The 19,207-nt window shown below is 59.3% G+C and overlaps 2 protein-coding genes across 6 annotated transcripts; one reads left to right on the top strand and one right to left on the bottom strand.

Moving 5' to 3' along the window:
* Positions 1–157: 157 nt before the first annotated feature.
* On the top strand, positions 158–8,340 carry MUS81 (MUS81 structure-specific endonuclease subunit). 3 transcript variants are annotated; one of them, XM_020968189.2, is made up of 16 exons: positions 158–954; positions 1,242–1,374; positions 2,081–2,154; positions 3,120–3,218; positions 3,380–3,448; positions 3,767–3,855; positions 3,941–4,072; positions 4,207–4,317; positions 4,585–4,706; positions 4,815–4,912; positions 5,211–5,327; positions 5,420–5,515; positions 5,595–5,708; positions 5,893–5,996; positions 8,027–8,110; positions 8,198–8,340. In XM_020968189.2, the coding sequence occupies exons 1-16, from the start codon at positions 817–819 to the stop codon at positions 8,262–8,264; spliced, it is 1,647 nt and encodes a 548-aa protein (XP_020823848.1). In that variant the 5' UTR covers positions 158–816; the 3' UTR covers positions 8,265–8,340. The 3 variants fall into 3 exon arrangements, with proteins under 3 accessions (XP_020823848.1, XP_020823850.1, XP_020823849.1); XM_020968190.2 differs by having other exon boundaries at positions 571–954; positions 4,225–4,317; XM_020968191.2 differs by lacking the exon at positions 4,207–4,317 and having other exon boundaries at positions 564–954.
* A 468-nt stretch (positions 8,341–8,808) lies between these two features.
* Positions 8,809–19,207, bottom strand: EFEMP2 (EGF-like fibulin extracellular matrix protein 2). 3 transcript variants are annotated; one of them, XM_020968193.2, is made up of 11 exons: positions 19,139–19,207; positions 17,226–17,328; positions 16,666–16,714; positions 14,081–14,311; positions 12,395–12,517; positions 12,126–12,242; positions 11,831–11,950; positions 10,713–10,832; positions 10,504–10,630; positions 9,823–10,018; positions 8,809–9,067 (listed from the first exon to the last, which is right to left on the bottom strand). In XM_020968193.2, the coding sequence occupies exons 2-11, from the start codon at positions 17,325–17,327 to the stop codon at positions 8,906–8,908; spliced, it is 1,347 nt and encodes a 448-aa protein (XP_020823852.2). In that variant the 5' UTR covers position 17,328; positions 19,139–19,207; the 3' UTR covers positions 8,809–8,905. The 3 variants fall into 3 exon arrangements, with proteins under 3 accessions (XP_020823852.2, XP_020823854.1, XP_020823851.2); XM_020968195.2 differs by lacking the exon at positions 19,139–19,207 and adding an exon at positions 18,470–18,581; XM_020968192.2 differs by lacking the exon at positions 19,139–19,207 and adding an exon at positions 17,813–17,892.

Raw genomic sequence — 19,207 nt, forward strand, 5'->3', positions numbered from 1 at the left:
CGGCCTGGCCGCTGAGCTCTGTCCCTGCCCCTGTCGCCTTGTATTGAATGCAAAGCCTGGAGTCGGGCGGTCTCTTCCAGCTCCCTCTGCACGCCCCCCGCCCGGGTTCTAGTCCCCTCTGCACACTCCCCGGACTCTATCCTGGGAGTTCCCAAATATTCCGGGCTCTAGCCAGTTCCCTCTGCGGATTTCCCGGGCACTATGGAGCCCCCGCTGGACATCCCCCGGGCTCTAGCCAGTCCCCTACATCCGTAGGGATGTAGCCCCCTCTGCATATCTCCCTAGCTCCAGTCCCCTTTGTGAATTCTCCAGGCTTTATCTCCAGAGCTCCAGTCTCCTCCTCTGCTTTTCTAGGTTCAGTCCCTTCTGCACGCCCCCTGGAGGAACCCATCCTCAGTGTACATCCACGGCAATAGAAACAGGGTTAGAGCGGTTTTTTCCACCCTCCTGGCCACAGGAGGCGCTGTTCCCGTTTTCCCATCCCCGCGCAGCACTCCTTAGCCCTTCCTTTCCCCTAACTGCCAGAATGCGGAAGGGGTGGGGCGTCGACTCCCGCGTGCCCCGGTAGGAAGAGCCCAAATACTTACAGCCGGAAGCGGGGGGGGGGAGCAGCTGCGTGAGAAGCTCAGCGTTCAGAAGCAACCATTCGTGGGCTGGGGCGTGCGTCTGCATCCTCAGTCCCCGCGAAGCCCGAGAGCCAGGGCGGGGCCTCGGGTCACGTGAGACGCGGGGAGGGGACTGAGGCCCCGCCCCCAGCCCGGGCGCCTGGAGCTCGGCTCAAACCCGAATCGGAGCGGCCCGAGCCGGGACCGGACTATGGCCGCGCCCGCGCCCCGCCTGGGCAGGAAGCGGCCGCTGCCCGCCTGCGCCAACCCGCTCTTCGTGCGTTGGCTCCGCGAGTGGCGGGACGAGGCGGCTGGCCGGGGCCAGCGGGCGCGCTTCGTCTACCAGAAGGTGGGGGGGCTGGGGGCGAGGCGGGAAGGGGCGTGCCGCCTCTGCTGTTTGGTGGGCGGGGCGTGTTGTCTCCCGGCAGGTGGGGGGCTCCCGTGCCCCGGGGTCACTGGGCCCTCCCGAGGCCTGGGGCTGGCATACCCTGGGTCTGGGGGCCTGCACATCCTGGGTCTGGGGAGGCTGGTACACTGGGGACTGGCACACCCTGGGTCTGGGGAGGCTGGTTTCTGTCCCTTTCCTTCCTGTCTTGTTGGGGGCAGGCCCATGCTCTGACCCCCGTGTCCTTCCAGGCCCTGCGCTCCCTCCTGCGGTACCCCCTGCCCCTCAGGAGTGGGAAGGAAGCCAAGATCCTGCAGCACTTCGGGGATGCCCTGTGCCGGATGCTGGACCAGCGCCTGGAGCAGCACCGAGCGTCCAGCCAAGGTGAGCCAGGGCCGGGCAGCGGGCTCTCATATCCTGGGGGGCCCATCTGGAAACTGGCTGAGACGTAGACTTGATTTCCAACTGTCCCATGACCCTCCAACATCCCATCTCCCAGCCAGCTGATAGAGTGAGGCTCAGGCTGACTGGGAGCCTTGTTAGGGGGCCAGGCAGCAGCTCAGGGATGGCCCGTCACTGTTGGGGTGTCCAGGAGGTGGAAAGGACCCAGCTCTGAGCCCTGGAGCAATGAAGCCCCCAGAGCAGCTTCTTGCTGAGGATAGTTGAAGTCAGCTCCCCGGGCATAGATGGCACAGAGCACACGCTTTCCTCACCAAGGCTCTGAGGAAGAGTGACTTAGCCAGGGCCACCTGGCTGGGAAATGTCAAAGCCTGGTTATGGATGCAGATTCAAGAGCTCTCTCCAGTGAGTTTTAGGAACCTCAAACTAGGGGACAGAAGAAAAGGCCAAGCCCTAGCTGTGCCATGAGCTACTCTAAACCTACACCAGGCCTATCCCAGGAGGATAACTTCCTGAGTATCCAAATGTGTTGAACCTCTTAGCTCTGACATTCCTGTTCTAAGGCCCTCCTAGCTCTGGCGTTCCCTGTTTTAAGCTGCCCCTTCCCCCCAGCCCTGACATTTCCTGTTCTAAGCTGCCTCTTCCCCCTGGCTCTGAGAATCCTGTTCTGATGCCGTGATTTTTTGTGTAGGAGAACCACCAGTCTCTGAGCTGTCACAGGGAGAGTTGAGCAGACCCCCGGAGGGTGCAGGCCCTTCTCAGTGGGTGAGAAGAGACCCCAGGAGGCTCCCTGGGTTAGAGAGATGGGCATCTCTGGAAGGAGGGGAAGCTCAGAGCAGCCACTTAAGGGCTCAGCAGTCATTTTTTAAGCACTTACTATGCTTCTAGGCTGGAGGGTGGGGTCTAGCTGTATCCTAGGAGGAGCTGAGAGTCTGCCCAGGGCAGTGGTCTGGGGGCAGCCAGCACCTAGGGGTGGGGGGAAGAACAGCTGGGAGGGGAAGGGGGGTCAGGAATCCTTCACTTCTTCAGGTGCCCCCCCCCCAGCTGAGCTTTGAAGAAAGCTGAGATCCTAAGGAGGGATAGAGAGGAATGGGTGCTGGGGGGGGGGTGCTATCCCAGACACCAGAGAGTTGGTGAAGCAAAGCAGGAAAGGGAGGTGGGAGTCCTGCTGTGGCACCCGGAGCTCTGAGGTTTTAAAAAACCAAGACCGGAGAGAGGCTGGGCGTCAGGGAAATCCCTTTGACAGCTAGTTGTGTGGAGGCTGGTTGGCCTTGAGCAGAGGCTGGGGGCTGGGAGACCGTCCTCCAGGGGCCCAGGTGTGTGTGAAGAGGGGGCCTCGTGCCAGAGACGGATAGTGATTGATAAGACTTGGCCCCTGATGGGATCTGTGCAGGCAGTGGAGAGGAAAGAGTTAAGGGTGACCAGCCTATAAGGATGTCCTCATGGGGGACAATGGGAGCTGAGGCCGTGTGTGGGCTGCACCAACCCTGATGAGGTCACGGAGAGCGGGTGGAGAGAAGGTGGAGGCCCAGGACAGAGCCTTGGAGAATGCCAGTTAGTGCCAGCAAAGCCTTCCAAGGCCTGGGGGCAAAGGCCCCATCCCCTGAGGGATGGGAGAGCCAGGTTCACCAGCCTCAAGGCAGGAGAATTGAGGAAGAGTGGAAGAGGGGCCTGGGAAGCTGTTGGGGAAAGCGCTGGACTCAGGAACGCCTCTCTTCTGCCTATTGCAGGGCCCAGGCCGGCCCAAGGCTGGTGGCTGCTGCAGCTACAGGCCGCCCCGACACTCAGCTGCTTGGGCTTTGCTGCTGATTCTCTACAGGGAGCAGCTGGTGAGTCCGGGTGGGAGTGGGGGGTGGGGAGAACAGGGTCACAGCCTACTCGGAGTTCCATGAGGCCAGGCAGGTCAGCCTCGGGGCCTGGCATCCACAGGGCAGGGGCAGGGACAATGCTGTCCCTGAGGAGTGCTGACCCTTTCTCTGCCTCGTTTCAGGATCCCAAGAGCCTAGGTTCCCTGACCAAGGAGGAGCTGCTGAAGAGGTGTGAGCAGGAAGCCCCCAGGGTAAGAGGCAGGGGTCCCAAAGAGGTCAGATGGGAGGCTTGCCATTCCCTCACAGCCGGGCCAGCTGACTGACCTGCATTTCTGCTGAGAAGCAGAATGTGAGGGGGAGTGTGGGTTCTTAGATGTCATCCAGTCTGACTCCTCATTTTACAGGGGGGTAAACTGAGCCTGAGAGAGGAGAAACAACTTTCATAAAGCCCCCCACAAGTGGGATTCCCATCGAGGTCCCCTGACTCCAGGCTGGGGCCTTCTCACTGGAGTGTGGGGGGTGATATTGTCCGCCTCTGTCTCTCATGCCTGCTCTCCCTGTCTGGTCAGGTGGCCCTCAGCAATAGCCGTCGGCCCTGGCCAGCCCTGCGGGCCCTCCTTCACAGAAACCTCGTCCAGAAGACGCAGCAGCCAGCCAGGTGAGGCCCAGGCTTCCTCTGGGGGGAGGCTCAGACCGGGGGTGCCAGGGGCCACTGACTTCCTCGGCTCTCCTGCCTTCCTCAGGTACTCGCTCACCCCCGGGGGCCTGGAGCTATCCCAGAAGCTGGCAGAAGCCGAAGATAGCCTACGGCCAAGATCCACCCAATCCCCTGGAAAGGAGGCAGGAGCTGGGCCCCGAGAAGCCGCGGTTCAGCTGTGAGTGCCGCCCCTGCCAGGGCCAGTGCCACATCTGTGGCCTCTGCCAGGCAGCCACCCTCTTCCTGACACTCCTCCCCAACCCCCATCAGAGCCGCAGAGGAGGGGGTGGCGGTCTTAGCTCCTCTTCCCAGTCCCCTGTGTCCCCACAGAGACACCAGGACCCAGGCTCCGGAGCCGCCCCTCGAGCTGGGGCCAGGGGACTACAGGATCCTCTTGTGTGTGGATGTCAGCGAGACCACAGGGTGAGGGCAAGGAGGCGGGCAGGAGGGAAGCTGTGCCAGGGAGTGCCAAGGGCTGCGTGTGGGGGCACAGACTCCATTATTCACTAGATGTTGGCAGTGTCCCTGAACCACCCTGAGTGTTTCTTTCATCCAGCCTTAAAACGCCCCCAGCCCTGGCAGGCCCTGTCCTAAGCACCCCTCCCATCTCTGGGGTTCCCTGTCACAAGGCCCCTCCCAGCTCTTCTGCCATAGAGGGTGTGCTGAGGGCTGTTGTGTCTGTGCCTACAGGGGCAGCCATCGACCAGAGATCCTAAGGCAGCTGCAGCGCCTGGGCGTCCCTCATGACGTACGGAAGCTACACGTCGGGGATTTTGTTTGGGTGGCTCAGGAGACCAGGCCAAGAGTGCCGAGTAAGGCGGGGGGGGGGGCACATGGGGTGGGGGAGGGGTACATGGGGGGAGGGGGGGGGATGAGGACGGGGACGGCAGCAGCAGAGCCAGCGAAGCCCCTGCCCCCAGCCCGGCCTGGAGAGCTCGTCCTGGACCACGTGGTAGAGCGGAAGCGTCTGGACGATCTGTGTAGCAGCATCACAGATGGGCGCTTTCAGGAGCAGAAGGTACGGAGAGGCTCTGGGCCTTCCAGGCCTGCCTGAGACCACCCACGGGCCCTGACTTCTCTGTGCCCATTCAGCTCTAAATCTGGAATCATTTCTCCTTTGGCCGGGTTTGAATCCTGATTCTGACGTGGTTTGGCCACAGGCCTTTGGGCAGTCCACTTGCAATCTCGGGCCTCAGTTTCTACTGAGCACATGGGACGTGGCAGGGAAAACCCTGCAACCTGAAACCCAGAGAGAAGTGGGGGAGGGGGGGCAGGGGAGGCTCCCAGGCTTGACCTTGCGGCCCCAACTTCCCCAGTTCCGCCTAAAACGCTGTGGCCTCAGCCACAGGGTGTACCTAGTAGAGGACCACGGCTCTGCCCACAGCCTCAGCCTCCCTGAAAGTACCCTGCTGCAGGCTGTCACCAACACACAGGTGAGGTGGGGGAGGGCAGGGGGCCCAGGGCTCTTGGGGAGCCACTGGCAGGACCCTCACCACCCCCACTAATAACCCCTGCCCCTTCTCAGGTGATTGATGGCTTCTTTGTGAAACGCACGGCAGACCTAAGGGAGTCTGCTGCCTACCTGGCTCTCCTCACCCGAGCTCTGCAGAAACTCTACAAGGTAATGAGGGGCTGCCACTGGTCAAGTGGGGGGGCCCTCGTGGCCTGGAAGGGCCCATCCACGGCTTTTTCTTTGTTAGGGTCAGACTCTGCAGTGCCGACCATGGGGGGATGAGGGAGACCCTAGGCCTAGGACCCCACGCTGCTCCCTCTTCACCTTCAATGACTTCAATGAAGGGGCCATGAAAAACAAGGTGAGCCCCCTTCCCCCGTCCCTGGTCAGGGCTCCCCCACTCCTGCCCTTCCCCCTGTCCGTGATTTTCCCCCCCCCATGTCCTTTCCCTGGTCACAGTTCCCCATCCCCGCCCTTCCTCCCCTGGCCCCCCAGCCTGTAGGGCTTCCTCCTGAGATGCCCGCTTTCCCCCCCCTCCCCACCAGGCCCAGTCTGTGAGAGAGGTGTTTGCTCGGCAGCTGATGCAGGTGCGAGGGGTGAGTGGGGAGAAGGCTGCGGCCATGCTGGAGAAGTACAACACCCCCGCCAGGTAGGCAGGCCAGCAGCGCCCGCCCGCTGCCACCCCCCTTCCTCTTCCTTTCTGGGCTGACTCGCTCTCCCCCCTGGAAGGTTCGCGGCTCGTGTTCTCCTGATGTAGTCTGCTCTGGAGGGACAGCCTTCGTTGCTTCCTCAGTCGCTGATGGAAGACGGCCATGCAGCCTCTGTCTAGGTGACCTCAGAGGATCTTTTAGTAGCCTTCCATCGAGAGGTGTCTCCTGAGGGGTTCCCGCTTCCTAGCTCTGTGACCAGCCTCAGTGTACCCATCAGTAAAATGGGGACTTTTATCGTCCTCATAGGGTGGTCGTGGGAAAAGCCCTCTGTGGTAAACAGTTACAGAAGTCACGTGAGATGTTGTCAAGGTGATATCAGTCAGTCAGTCAAGTTTGTTGGGTCCCTTCTCTGTGCCCAGCACTCCCCAGAGAACAGAATGAGCCCTGCCCTCAAAAGGCTTGCAGTCTAAGGGAGGAGGCAGCATACAGGTCTGTGGTTACATGGCAGACTCCCACAAAGCTGTGCCTTGATCCTCCTGGGAGGGGAAAAGAGCCAGGCATCCTAGGAGGGAGAGGCGAAGTGGCGTGGAAAACAATAGCCGGTGAGGTAGGAGAGGGAGGCCTGTCTAGTGGGACTGGAGAGTGCCCAGAGGCCTTTCAGTGCCCACCAGGGGGCTCTTTCCATGGGGACCTGGAGAGGATGCTTTTGGAAGGCCATGGTTTGGAGTTCAGGTCAGAGATGCTGAAAGCCCACCCCCCAGATCCGGTGGGGTCTGGGCCAGGAGAAATCTGGGGGCTGAGTGACAGGGAAGAGCTGAGGACAGTACATGGGAAAATGCAGAGGGGAGGCTTTGGGGGATGCGCTGATTCCAGTTCTAAATGTTCAGGGAGCTTGGGGATGGGTATGAGGGGTAGGAGAGAGGAGAGCTAAGCTGAGAGGATTGTGGGTCTGTTTCGCCTGCAGGTGGGAGCTGAGTGTAGGAGAGGAGAGCTCGGGCTGGAATCTTGGGCAGCATAGCCGGGGTGGGGGGGGCGAAGATGGAGGAGGATCCAGCCTTAGAGGGTGGGAGAGAGCAGGGATGAGCACTCGTGTCGGAGGTTGGGGAGGGGTCCTCCATCCCTGAGGACGGAGAAGAGGCCGTTGGATTCGGTGATTAAGAGCTCACTAGTAACTGGTGGAATGACGAGACTAGGCTTCAAAAGGGAGTGGAGAGGAGGCAGAGGCAATGTAGATGGCTTCTTCTATGATTTGGCCATGAAAGGGAAGAGAGATTTATGTCAGCTGACTGGGTGATGAGGTCTGCTAGAAGCTTTTCTGGATGGGGGAAGCCGGACATGGGGAAATGAAAGATGAAGTTTGCTGATTGAAGGTGGGTCTGTCTGCTGGAGGGGGTGGCCTTGGCTTGAGAAAGGCCACATTTCTGGAGGCTGGAGTAGAGGAGGGAGTTTGGTAGGGGTCAGGTCATGGGGTTCTCCGATAGAACTGGGGAGATTGAGGGTGGCACGGAAAATGGGTTTGATTTCCTTGATAGAGTAATGAGAGGTAGGCTCTCATCTGTGAGTGGAGGGAAGGGAAGCTCTGGGAAGCCCAAGGAGAGAAAAACAGAATCAGTGAGAAAAGAGCAGAAGAGCCTGGGAGGCAGGCAGTACTGACACGGTTATCCAGATTTTACAGAAGGGGAAACCAAGTCTGACAGGTTAAGGGACTCTCCCACAGTCACGCAGTTTGTGTCAGAAGTGGGATTTGATCCCTCTCTCTGCCCACCAGTCTCAAGGCCCCTGGTGGTCTCTGCCTCAGCTCTGGCAGCTTGGACAGTTGCCCAGAGGTTGAGGTCAGTCTCCCTAATTAGACTGTGAGTCCCCTGGGCACAGGGATGGGGCCTAGCACTTCTCTGCCCACCCCCTGGCAAGCCAGCCTTGGTGGGAAGAGGATCCCAGCTGTACTGAGAGATGGCAGCCCTTGGGGGAGGGGGTGCCGCACCTCTGCCGCCCAGCTTTTCAAAGGCTGTCTTTCCCATCTTGTGCTCAGCCTCGTGGCTGCCTACGATGCCTGCACCAGCCCCCAGGAGCAGGAGAAGCTGCTCAGCTTCATTAAGTGTGGACGCCTGCAGAGGTGAGGGCCGGGGGCTGCCGGCGGGGAGCAGGGCGGGCAGCCTTGGCCAGGCTCCCCAGTCACCTTCTCTCTCCCCTCCTCTTCCAGGAACCTGGGCCCAGCCCTGAGCCGGACCCTGTGCCAGCTTTATTGTACCCCTGGACCACTGCCCTGAGCCCAGCCTGGAGGAGACGTGGCGCAAGGCCCAGTGATGGGGGCGATTGGACAATTTAATAAAAGTCTCAGACTGCCTGGTTGTCGAGTCCGCTGGGGGTGGGTGATCACTGACAGAGCCGCGGAGCTGCCCTCCATCCCTGGGCCTCTCGGCCCCTGGAGGACAATACTGATGAGGCACCTATGTAGAGGCTGGCTGTTGAGATGCTTCTCATCCCCACAGGGGGTCCGCCTGGACTAGGCCCAGTGCCTGGGGGTGGCTGAAGGGGGTCAGGCAAGGCCTCCTCTGAGGCCCCTGCTTCTGGCAACAAAGCTGGGGCTTAGCTGGGAAAGGGGCACCCTTGCGGCGATGAACAGACCTGGGCTTTTCTGAGCCTGCCCCTAACAGAAGAACCACAGGACCAGGGATGGGGTAGGAGGGTCCTGGCTTCTCCTTCCTGGTCTGTTCCTAGCTGTGTGTCCCTGGACAAGTCCCTTTCCCTGTCTGGTCATCCTTAGAGGGTCTGGTTTTTCCTTCCGCACCGTGGGGTCCCCACACCCATCACTCCTGTCAGATTTTTCTCTTTTTATTGATTTTTCTCTATTCCCGAACAGCTTCTGATGTTTTCACAGGGAAGCCCCCCCCTTCCCTCCCCCAGGCCCCTAGAAGGCATAGGCTCCCACAAAAACAGTGAGCCTGAGCACAGAGCTGGCCCGGTAGCTCATGAGGGAGTTCATGGTGACCATCTCCAAGTCCAGGACGTACTCTCGAGGCCCCGTGACGGGTCTCGCGAGAACCAGCATTGCGCTAATGTTGTTGATTTGCTGTAAGGGAAGACAGAGCTCAGACCAGGGGGACTGGAGCCCTCCCCTCCCACAGTCCTGGGGCAGAGGACCCCCCCGGCCCAGCCCTCGGGGCTCAATGTTGCCCATTCTCTGTTCTAAGGTTCCACTGCCCTTCCCAGACTTCTGGTGTTCTAAGGCCCTTCCATCCCTTGGCCTCCAGCTTCCCTCTACCAGAGTCCAGACTCCCTGGGATACTCTTCCGATAACAGCCCTGCCCCCACAACTCGCTATCTGAGGGGCAGAGGGGAAAGGGCTCAAGTTCCTTTATATCTCTGGGCCTCAGTGTGCTCATCTGTAAAACGGGCGAATTGGATTCAGTAGCCAGCCCTAGACCTGTGATCCTTCCCGAGACCGTTGGTTGGCCTGCCTTCACGGCCCGTCTTCCTCAGCTACCACTAGCCCACTCATCCTTCAAGGCCCAGCTCCTGTGCCAGACAACAGTCTTAACCTCCTAAAGTCCCTGGGCTCAGATTCTGGGCCAGAAACTGCCTTGTGTTCTCAGATTGTTTCACTGATGTGTTCTATCCCTCTGGGTTGGGGATTCTGCCTGTGTGTTTACCGGCTGGGCCTTGAGTTCTCTGAGGGGAGAATGGAAAGGGAGGGAGTCTTTGGCCTGAGAGATCAGGCCCCAGCAGATAGGGAAAGGCTGGCGATCTCACAACAGGACATCCCCCCTCCCTGGTGGGCCTGCTCTGGCGCTCCCAGACAGCTTTGCCCATCAGCCAGGACCGTACCCTGATATAGAAGTCTCCCTGGGGGTTTCCAGCCCGGATCTGGAAGGCGTTATAGGCCCCAGGGTAAACGGAGGTGGCCTGAATCTGGAAGACGTCGGCAGGGACGCTGCGCTCGGACGCAATGCTCATGTAGCGGTGCACGATGGAGGACGGCTGCTCCCGGCACCGAGGGTCGGACGCCGGGCAGAGGCACCGGCTGGAGGACCAGGGAGCAAGCGGTCAGGCCAGGCGGAGCAGAATCCACTCCCCACCCTCCACCCCCTGGGGACCGACAGTTGTGCTCCCTCCAGCCCACCCTAGGGGACCAGAGGTCACCAGACCCGGGATCCCTTCCTGACCCGCCATGGGCCGGGGGCATGGCTGCCCTTCTCAGCTCTGACAAGCCATGTCACCATGCTACGCCTCCCCTCTGGCCCTCCTGCCCCGTGGAGTCTCCTGGCTCCGAGGGAGACGGCTCAAGAGCCATCAGTCACCCATCTCATCCCACGGGCACGGAAGTCCCGGAGGGCAGGACCGGCTTCCTTCTTCTGTTTGAATCCCCACCGCTTAGAGAGCACCTGGCGCTCTCTGCCTCTGCCTCTCCATCTCACCTCCCGGCTCGCGGTCCATAGTCTCTATTCAGCTGGCTCGGGGAAAGCTTGGGGGTGGGGAAGGCACCCAGGCTGCCTGGGCTGGACTCACTTGTCAGACACCTGGACGTACGGCTCCGAGCAGCGGTTGCTCTCCACACAGCGATAACCCCCGTGGAAGTTGACGCAGCTCTGGCCCTCAGAGCACTGGTGGGCGCCGGACTCACACTCGTCTATGTCTGCCAAGGGTGAAAGGTCAGTGGTGGCCTAGAAGCCAGATGCGGACCCCCGAGGTGTCCCTGCTTCCCTAGCCCAGCAGACCTTGACAGAGGCGGGTGCCCAGCAGCTGGTAACCTTGGGGGCAGTGGCAGGAGAATCGGCCTGGCTCGTTGGAGCAGTGATATTGGCAGAGGTAAGTGGAATGTCTGCATTCGTCGATGTCTGCAGAGGATGGACAGAGGAGGGATGGACAGGAAGTCAGGCCTGGGAAGGGCAGGGGAGGTCAGGAAAGGGTCTGCTGGACTGGGGGAACGGGGGAGGTCAGGTGAGGGACTGCTGGACTGGGGGGGGACGAGGGAGGTCAGGTGAGGATCTGTGGGACTTGGGGGCACGGGGCAGGAGGAACAGGACCACGACAGATGGGGCCCTAGAAAGAGCCCCAGAGGCAGGGCCCATCTCCAGGAAGCCTTCCCTGACAGTTCAAGCCCCGCCAGAGCCCTCCATTATTGACTTGACTTAGTTCAAGTACAGGAGGCAGGGAGCTGGCAGCAGAGCTTGGGGTCCATAGATACAGGCAACGGACATTTCCCGAGATCTTGGAGGCCCGCACGGGGTGAGGCCGACATTGGACAACGGCCCACACTCCTAGCCAGCAAGGGGCTGAGGGAGGCAGCTCGAGATGAGGGCCCCCCAGGAGGCCATGGGCAGAGCAGGCCCAGCAGACGTGTGCACTTCATACATGCTTGTTCAATTGAATTGGGCGGGAGTGAAACCTACTGCTCTGTCTGCCCAACACTGGACTGCCTTCTGGGAGACCAGTCCCCTACTGTCTGACCGCAAGACCCTGGACAGATGTCATCCTTTCACTGGGATTCTGGCTTTTTTTTTTTTAATTGACAAAAAGGCCTGGACTCCAAGGGCTCTGAGATTGTTCCAGCTCTGACATTGTATGCTCCAAGATCCCTCCGGTTCTCGTGTTGAAGATGCCACCCAGTTCTCACATTCCATGTTCTAAGGGCTCTCCTGGCCACTCCAGCCCTGACATTCAGCGTTCTAAGGTCCCTCCCAGTGTTGATGTTCTGTGGTCTGAGGGCCCTCCTAGCCCTGCCATTCTCCCTACTGCACTGAGTCCACATCCTGGAGTCAAGCACTATTCCTATCCTGTGTGTCCTCGGGGGCAGGGCCTGGGGCAGAGCCATCACCCAAGGGGGGCCAGTCACCGTTGCAGGAGAAGCCGTCCCGATGCAGTTCATAGCCTTGGTTACAGCGGCAGAGGAAGGTGCCATAGGAGTTGAAGCATCGCTGCTCACAGGGTGCCCCCATCTCACACTCATTCACATCTGGGGGTGGCAGAAGCCAGGGTGGGTACCTCAGTAGCAGGGCCCCAGCCTCCTCCATCCCAATGCAGGCAGTTCGCAGGCTAGGCCGCAGCTGAGAAGGTCAGGCCGCCGGGCTGCCACAGTTCCCTCCTGCCACCCACCCTGGCCGGCCACCCCTTCCCGCAGGCGGTCTCACCTACGCAGGAACGGTTGTTGGGCCCAAGCTGGAAGCCAGGCTCACACTGGCAGGTGAAGGAGCCGGGAACATTAACACAGCGATGCTGGCAGTAGCGGTAGCGACACTCATCTATGTCTGGGGGTCAGAGGTCAGGTGTTGTGGTAGGACAGCAAGCGAAGGAGGTCAGGGTGGGCTTCGGCCCTCGATCATCTCCTTCGGGGGGCAGGAAGTTTCAGGGGTGGGGCTGGGGGGTGAGGAGGGATCTGGGCTTCTGGCGTCTCACTTACCCACGCACTCGGAGCCCACTTTTCTGTAGCCATCAGGGCAGGAGCAGTGGAAGGAGCCAGGCAGGTTGTGGCACTCTTGGCTGGGACGGCAGTCATGGAGGTCAAGGTCGCACTCGTCTATGTCTGGAACCCGGAAAAGCAGGTCAGAGACAGGGTGTGTCCCCAGGGCAGCCGTGGGTCAGAGCACAGGTTGGCCAACGCGGATGGCCGTCCAGTCCGCTAGACCTCGCCCAGCGGAGACCCTCCTTAGACCAGATCACCTCCCTCAAAGCCACTGAGATGTGGGAACACTGCACCATGCTTGCACTCGGCTACAAAACCTCCATCAGGGACACCCATAAAATGAGGGATGACCTCCGAGGCCCTCCCCACTGAATGGTTCTGAGACCCCAAACTCTGCCATTTTCCGGCTTGCAGATAAAGCCCAAAATGTGGCCGGGGCAATGGCCCTCTGGCCCTTTTGTTCTTGACCTCAGACTCATTTTCTTGTCAATCAGGGAGCATTATGGGAACTAAAATGAGCCTTAAACCCAGTGCTGGAGCTCCTGTGATAATCCGGGATTAAGCACAAGGGAAAGGGGATTGTCCAGCCACAACTCAAATAGTTGCCCAAGGCCCAGAACTGGGTGTTTACAGCAGTTCAAAAAAAGAAGAGACTCTCTTAGCCTGGGATAGTAGGCTTTTTTTATTTTTTTTAACTTTCTAGCTAGGCTAGAATAGCTCTCTACTATGCACTGAAGGAGAAGTAGCCCTCCTTTAGGAGGGAGAATTTAATTTCTGCCCCCCAGCAGAAGCGAAGAGAGCGGCAGATGGCCCTGAAGAGGAGGAGCAGAAGGCCAACAGATGGTAGCAGAGAAGAGCTTGGCAGACACAAGAGCAGCAGAGCCCCAGCAAAGAGAGCAGAAGTGTGACGCCCATGGATGGAGAAGGAGGCGGGCGAAGGCGGTAATGGAGGGTGTGACACCCAGAAAAGAGCCACAGAGTCAACTGATAATATTGGAGGATTTCTACAGCGTCGGCAGACGCCGCAAGCAGTCCCGTGGCCTATCCCTCTGTCCCTCCATATGTGTGCCTTGGTCACGTGGGCTCCTGGTGTGTGCCCCTTTACATGTGTGCCCTATGTGTGTCCCCCAGAACGTTTCCCTGGGTCACTGGTGGTCCTTACATGGGCTCTCTCTGGCCAGTAATGGAAAAAACCTGTAAAGGGGAGTACCACAAGTGTGCACAAGGGAAATCTCTTATCACCAGATTTGCTCTTCGCCAATGGCACACAGGTTGCCCAAGCAAAGTAAATGCTCTGGTGGGCCGGCCCACCAAGCACCTCCAGCCTGGAGCAGGCTGTGGGTCCCTGTGTGAGGGGAGCCCTGAGTGCTACATGGGTATGGCAGAGTGGGTATGGAGAGGAGGGAGAGAATGTGGAACTGAAACAAAAAGAATGAAAAAAGTCTCTGCTTAAAAAAATACATAAAAATTTCAAACAACCAAAGTTCAATGAAGAATGCATAGCTCTGACAGCTGCCCCCTAAGCATCTCAAATTCATCATGGAACTGAACTCCCCACTCTCTCCTTACAAACTCCCCGGTTCTAGAAAGGGCAGCACCGCCTTCCAAGCTGCTCACTCCCCCTGGGTAGCTGGGGGCGATCCTTCCAAGTGAGGACAGCCATCCCCGCCCCCCCCCACTCACCCACACAGTTGTCCTGGTCATCAGGCTCATAGCCCTGCGGGCAGGGGTTGGGTCGAGGTGGACCAGGGGCCGGAGGCCTGGGAGGCCTTGGCCGGGGAGGGGGGGCCCCCTCTGAATGGACATCATTGATGACAGCAGCTGAGCGAGGCAGGCACAGGTAGCCCCCGTAGTGGTTGATACACTTCATCTCCCCCTTACATGCATCAGGAATGGTCTCACACTCATTCACATCTGTGGGCAGAGTGGGAGAGGAAGATTGCTGGCCAAGGAGGGGCAGCTCAGAGAGCTCCAGCCAAAAAGAGCCAAGAAGGGAGGGTGCACTCTGACAGCTTTAGGAGGACCACGCCGAGAGATGACCACCCTCCGGGAGGGAGTGGCAGAGGGATGAGGCTGTGACGTGGTCCTCACTTTAGACTGGGGGAATCCGTGAGTCTCCATGCCAAGGCCACCCAGCTAGGAGGGAGCAACCCTGGAGAAATCTAGTCTGTCCCCCTCCACCTCACAGCGGGAGAGGCTGAGGCACTGGATTGGGGGGGGGGCATGGCGAGAGAAAGGCCTTTCCCAGTTCCTCCTGGCTTCTGGCTCGCGGCTCTTCCTACCAGGCCCATGGGGGAGAGCTGGCCCTCCTGGGGCTTGTATTTCTGCATAGGAGCTCCAGGGCTCTTCAGTCTCAGGCTGGAGACTACCTTTGTCTCTTTCACTGCTTGCCTTCTTGAGTACTGACTCAACTCAGGGCTACAAGGGAGGACCCCCCACCAAAGCCTTGAACTCCAGGCCTGTTCACAAGTACCCTGTATATTAGAAATAGCCCCACCTATTCCCTACTGACCGTCCCCACCCCAAGAAATGACCTCATGCTTAGAGAGGTCTGTGACCCCAGGAACGAGGGGATGGCTATCAATGCCTAGTTGTGACTCAGCTTAGGCTGGCAGAGCTGCTCTGGGGCCAGGGAAGTCCAGCTGGCAGCACTGCCCAGGAGGGGACATTCTCCAGGACCCCAAAGAAGTCTGGGGCAGAAGGCCAGAGGACCAGTCAAGGTGCTATCAGCCTGACCTTCGAATCTCTGAGTAATCAGTTGGCTTTGGGGTGAAGCTGTCACAGGCCAGAAAGCACTGACCTGGCCCTGGGCCCAAGTGGCATCAAAACCATCGAAGGGTCATATTGATCTACATGTCTGGTCTTAAGCTCCACTTCCCCATTATGCTGCCTGCTGGACATGGACTCCTGGGTATCCCATCGAATTCTTGAAACCAACGAATCCAAAATGGAACTCATATTTCCCCCCAAACTCATCCCTCCTCCGAACTTCCTTCTGTCTGTTGAGGACGACATCAAGCCAGTCACTGACTTTCACAAACCTGTCTCTTCCCTTTCCTCGAATTAACAAGCCTGGTCGATCCCCTACTTCCCCACTACATCTCCCCTCTGTCCCACTTCTCTCCCTTCAACAGCCACCACTTTATTTTAGGTCCTGCCTCCTAACTGACCTCTCAGACTCCAGGTCTTCTAATCCATCCTCCACACAGATGCCAAAAGTGATGTTTCTAAAGGACAGTCACTTCCCCCCTCAAAAATACTCAATGACTCCCGCGTGCTCCGGGATAAAACAGAAAATGCTCTGCAGTCTGGCTCCCGCCTACCTCTCCCGTCACATTCTCTATTATTCTCCTCCCTTGAGCCAAAGTCATCTAGCGGATGTCCCCCAAACTTGGGCCTTCATCTCCCCTTCTGGGGCTGGACAGGAGCTGTTCTGGCTCTCAGGACTCCTGGCTTCCTCCAAAGCTGAGCCCAAGGGCCGCCTCCTACCGAAGCCTCCCTGGATGTTACTTTATATTACTCCTAAATTCTTCAGAGATACATGGACCTTATCCTTAGATCCTTTCAATTCACTTAATCCCCACTGACTTTTCTTCAGGGTGTAGTGTCTCTATGCGTAACGACTCACTCCATCGGCCGTTAGAATATAAACTCCCTGAGGGCAGGAATTGTGTTGGTTGATCGTGGGCTTTCCCAGTGCCTCACAAGGTAGCAGGTGTTTAATACAAGATTAATTCTATGATGCTTTAAGGTTTGCCAATTGCTTTTCACAAGCACCCAAAAGGTCGGTAGGATTAGAATTCCCCTTTTCCAGACAAAGTAACAGGCTCAGAGAAGTCAAGGGGGTTGCTGTGGCTGAGCAGGGGACACTTGGAGGCTCCTCACTCCGTGAGCCCACCTCGCCTCTCGCATTCTGGTAACATCAGATGAAGGCTCAGGCGCCCTCATCTCAAGCCCCCCACAGCCCTGCAGTGATTGCTGCGTCAGTCTTCTCTCATCGGCTCCCTTTCATGGAAAAGGCAACCGAGGAAGGCAGAGTGAGAAACTGATTGGCCACTGGCCGCTACCTCGGGGACCCTAGACAAGTCACGCCTCTTCTTGCAGCCTCCGTTCTAAGGGGTCTCTAAATGCGGAGGCTGCACTATGTGATGCCAAGCTTCCTTCCCTGGCCAGTAGCAGAGCCTTCATCTTGGAGCCCTCCGAAGCATGCCCTCCATCCTCTCCACCCAGGGGGGAGCTTCCGGGCTCCGGCCCCACCTCGTACTCACCCTTACAGTGCTGACTCTCTGTGTCCCACTCGTAGCCGTCTGTACATTCCTAGAGCAGCAGGAAGGAGGCAAGGTCAGTCTCTAAGCTCTAATTCCGGGTCAGAAGCCTTGGTCACTGGGCTTGGGTGGAGGGATGGGGGGAGGGGGAAAACTCTAGTGTTAAGGTCTGCGAAGTGCTTTGCAAAGACTATCTCATTGGATTCTCCCAAGAACCCTCTAGGTCACGTGCAGTTGTTACCTGCATTTTACAGATGTCAAAACTGAGACACAGAGAGATGGAGAGACTTGCCCAGGGTCACAAAGCCAGCATCAGAGGCACATTCAAACCCAGGTCTTCGCAGCTCCAAGCCCAGCACTTGGTCAGCTATACCAGCTGACCTTAGCGCCTTTGAGCTTGGCTGGGAGATCGTGAGGATCCTCCCCAAATCCTGCCCCTGCCCCTTCCTCCAACCTCATCTCAGGACCCCGTGTGTTTTTTTTCTTGTCTACCCCAGCCCCCTCAGTTTCCTGCTGCCTCTTTCCAACCCCCTCAGGCATGTCACAAGTTCCAGGTTTCCCACCATGTAGCTGTCCGGCTCCTCAGGGTCCTGGGGAGATGCAGTGCCCAGAAGTAACAGCAGCAGTAGCAGCTGCCCTCGGAGAAAGAAGACAAGAGGGGGCATCCTAGAGCCAAGGAAGGAGAGCCCCGCCTCAGCCTCACCTGGACCTGGCTCCGCTGAGGCCTGGAGCCAGTCAGACGCTACCCCTTCGTCCTGCCCCTTCAGCCATGAAGCCACAACTCTCCCTGAGGTCCCAGGCATCCTGCACCCCACCCACACTGCCTCAGTCCCGACTCTCTTCCTCTCACACGAGCCCCAGACGTCCAGCCCTGGCTCTCCCAAGGGAAGCGTGGCCAGTTGCATGCCCACATCCACCAGCCCTTACTCCCTTCCCAGGCCCCAGCCATCTTGCTTCCCTGGACCCAGTTCCCCTTCTGGATGGGGGGGGGACCTTACTTCTAGGCTTCCCTAGCCCCCAGACCAAGCTCTCTCTTCCAGTCCTGGTTCTCCCTTCAAGCCCCAGGCATTTTGTGTGTCTCCTTTCCCCCCAGCCTTCAATGCCCCACGAAGGTTCTTCCCACAGAACCATGATATATCGGGCTCCTAACCTTTCCTCAGAAGTGTGGAGTAATGGTTCCTCGTTCTCCCTTTGGAGCACAGTTTCCTCCACCATCTCTCCCTAGAGGACCAGCTGGTCTGCCCCTCACCACTCCCCAGGCGATTGAGACTCTTATTTGCCCCCTCCCCAGCCTTTCCCATTGAATCCAGGCTGTTCTTCACCCCCCACCCCGACCCAGCTGTTCTGTGTGCCCCCTCCCCCCCCAATTCTTCCCATAGGCCCCAGGCTGCTCTGCCCCTCAGCTCACCCGAAGGAAGTGTGGCTGACCTCCTTTTTGGTCCCCTACTGCCATCTCTCCCCTCGGACCTCAGCCTTGTGCCTTGCAGCTGAAGGCACAGGACCCCTGCTGTCAACCTACACCCCGGCTCCCCCAGGGGAAGTGGGACCGACCCCACTCCTCAGTCCCCCAGCCCCAGGCCTCCCGGAATCATCGTGCCCCTCCTCCCGCAGTTTGGGCTCCAAGAGGGCTGGGGACTCCTAGCCAGGGCCAAGGGAAGGGGGGCTCAGGCTTATCTTCACGTCCCCAAACTTTCCAACTCTCCCCTCCCCCCCCCCATCGGCCATTCCGCTGAGTCGGCAGTTTCCGCTCAGCGGGGGCCCTGGCGTCCGAGCTCCCAGCCCCCCCCCCCGGGCTCGCAACACTTACTTGAGGCTGGAGCGACCCCGAGCCCACCCCCCGCGGCCCCCGGGGCTCCGGGCTGCTCTGAGCCTGTGAGCTTGGCGAGGCTCCGCTCCCTGGACAAGCAGCCCCAGGAAGCGGCCGCCCCCCGCCCCCCAGCCCGCCCCGGACACGACACGGATTCCTGAGCCTGAGCCAGGGGGAGGGACCCGAGCCCGAGCCCGAGTGAGCCCACCGGCGGCCGGCCTCCGCGCAGCCCTGGCTGGCGGCCGCCCCGTCCCGTCCCACCCCGCCCCGCCCAGGCATCTCGGGCTCCGGGAACTGGCCGGCTACGGCCAAAGCCAAGGCCAGGAGCAGGGCCAGGGTGGCCGCCTGCCTCCCAGTCTCCTTCGGGTCCTACTCTCTGAGCTTCTGATGAGCCTGAAGCACGTCTGAGGCCCTCTAACTCCCCAGCCTGGAGCTGAGACACCCAGAGCCCCCCAGTTCCTCCAGGTTAGAACTGACAGAGCCTAGGGCCCCCAATCCTCAGGCCTGCAGTTGAGTCACCCAGAGTTCAGGCTAGAACTGGAATCCCTAAAGCCCCATCCTTTCAGGCTAGAGCAGAAACACCCTGGGGCCCCCAATACCATCACCTTGAACTTGAGATACCCAGAGGCCCCCAATCTCTTGGGCTGACACTATCCCCCATCTCCCAACCTGAAGCTGAGAGATCCTGGTTTCCCCAATTCCCTTGGGCTAGAACAGAAGATCTCTGCTGCCTGCCCT

This window comes from Phascolarctos cinereus, unplaced genomic scaffold (genome assembly GCF_003287225.1).
Source record: "Phascolarctos cinereus isolate Bilbo 61053 unplaced genomic scaffold, phaCin_HiC Scaffold_9;HRSCAF=440, whole genome shotgun sequence".
Lineage (NCBI taxonomy): Eukaryota > Metazoa > Chordata > Mammalia > Diprotodontia > Phascolarctidae > Phascolarctos > Phascolarctos cinereus.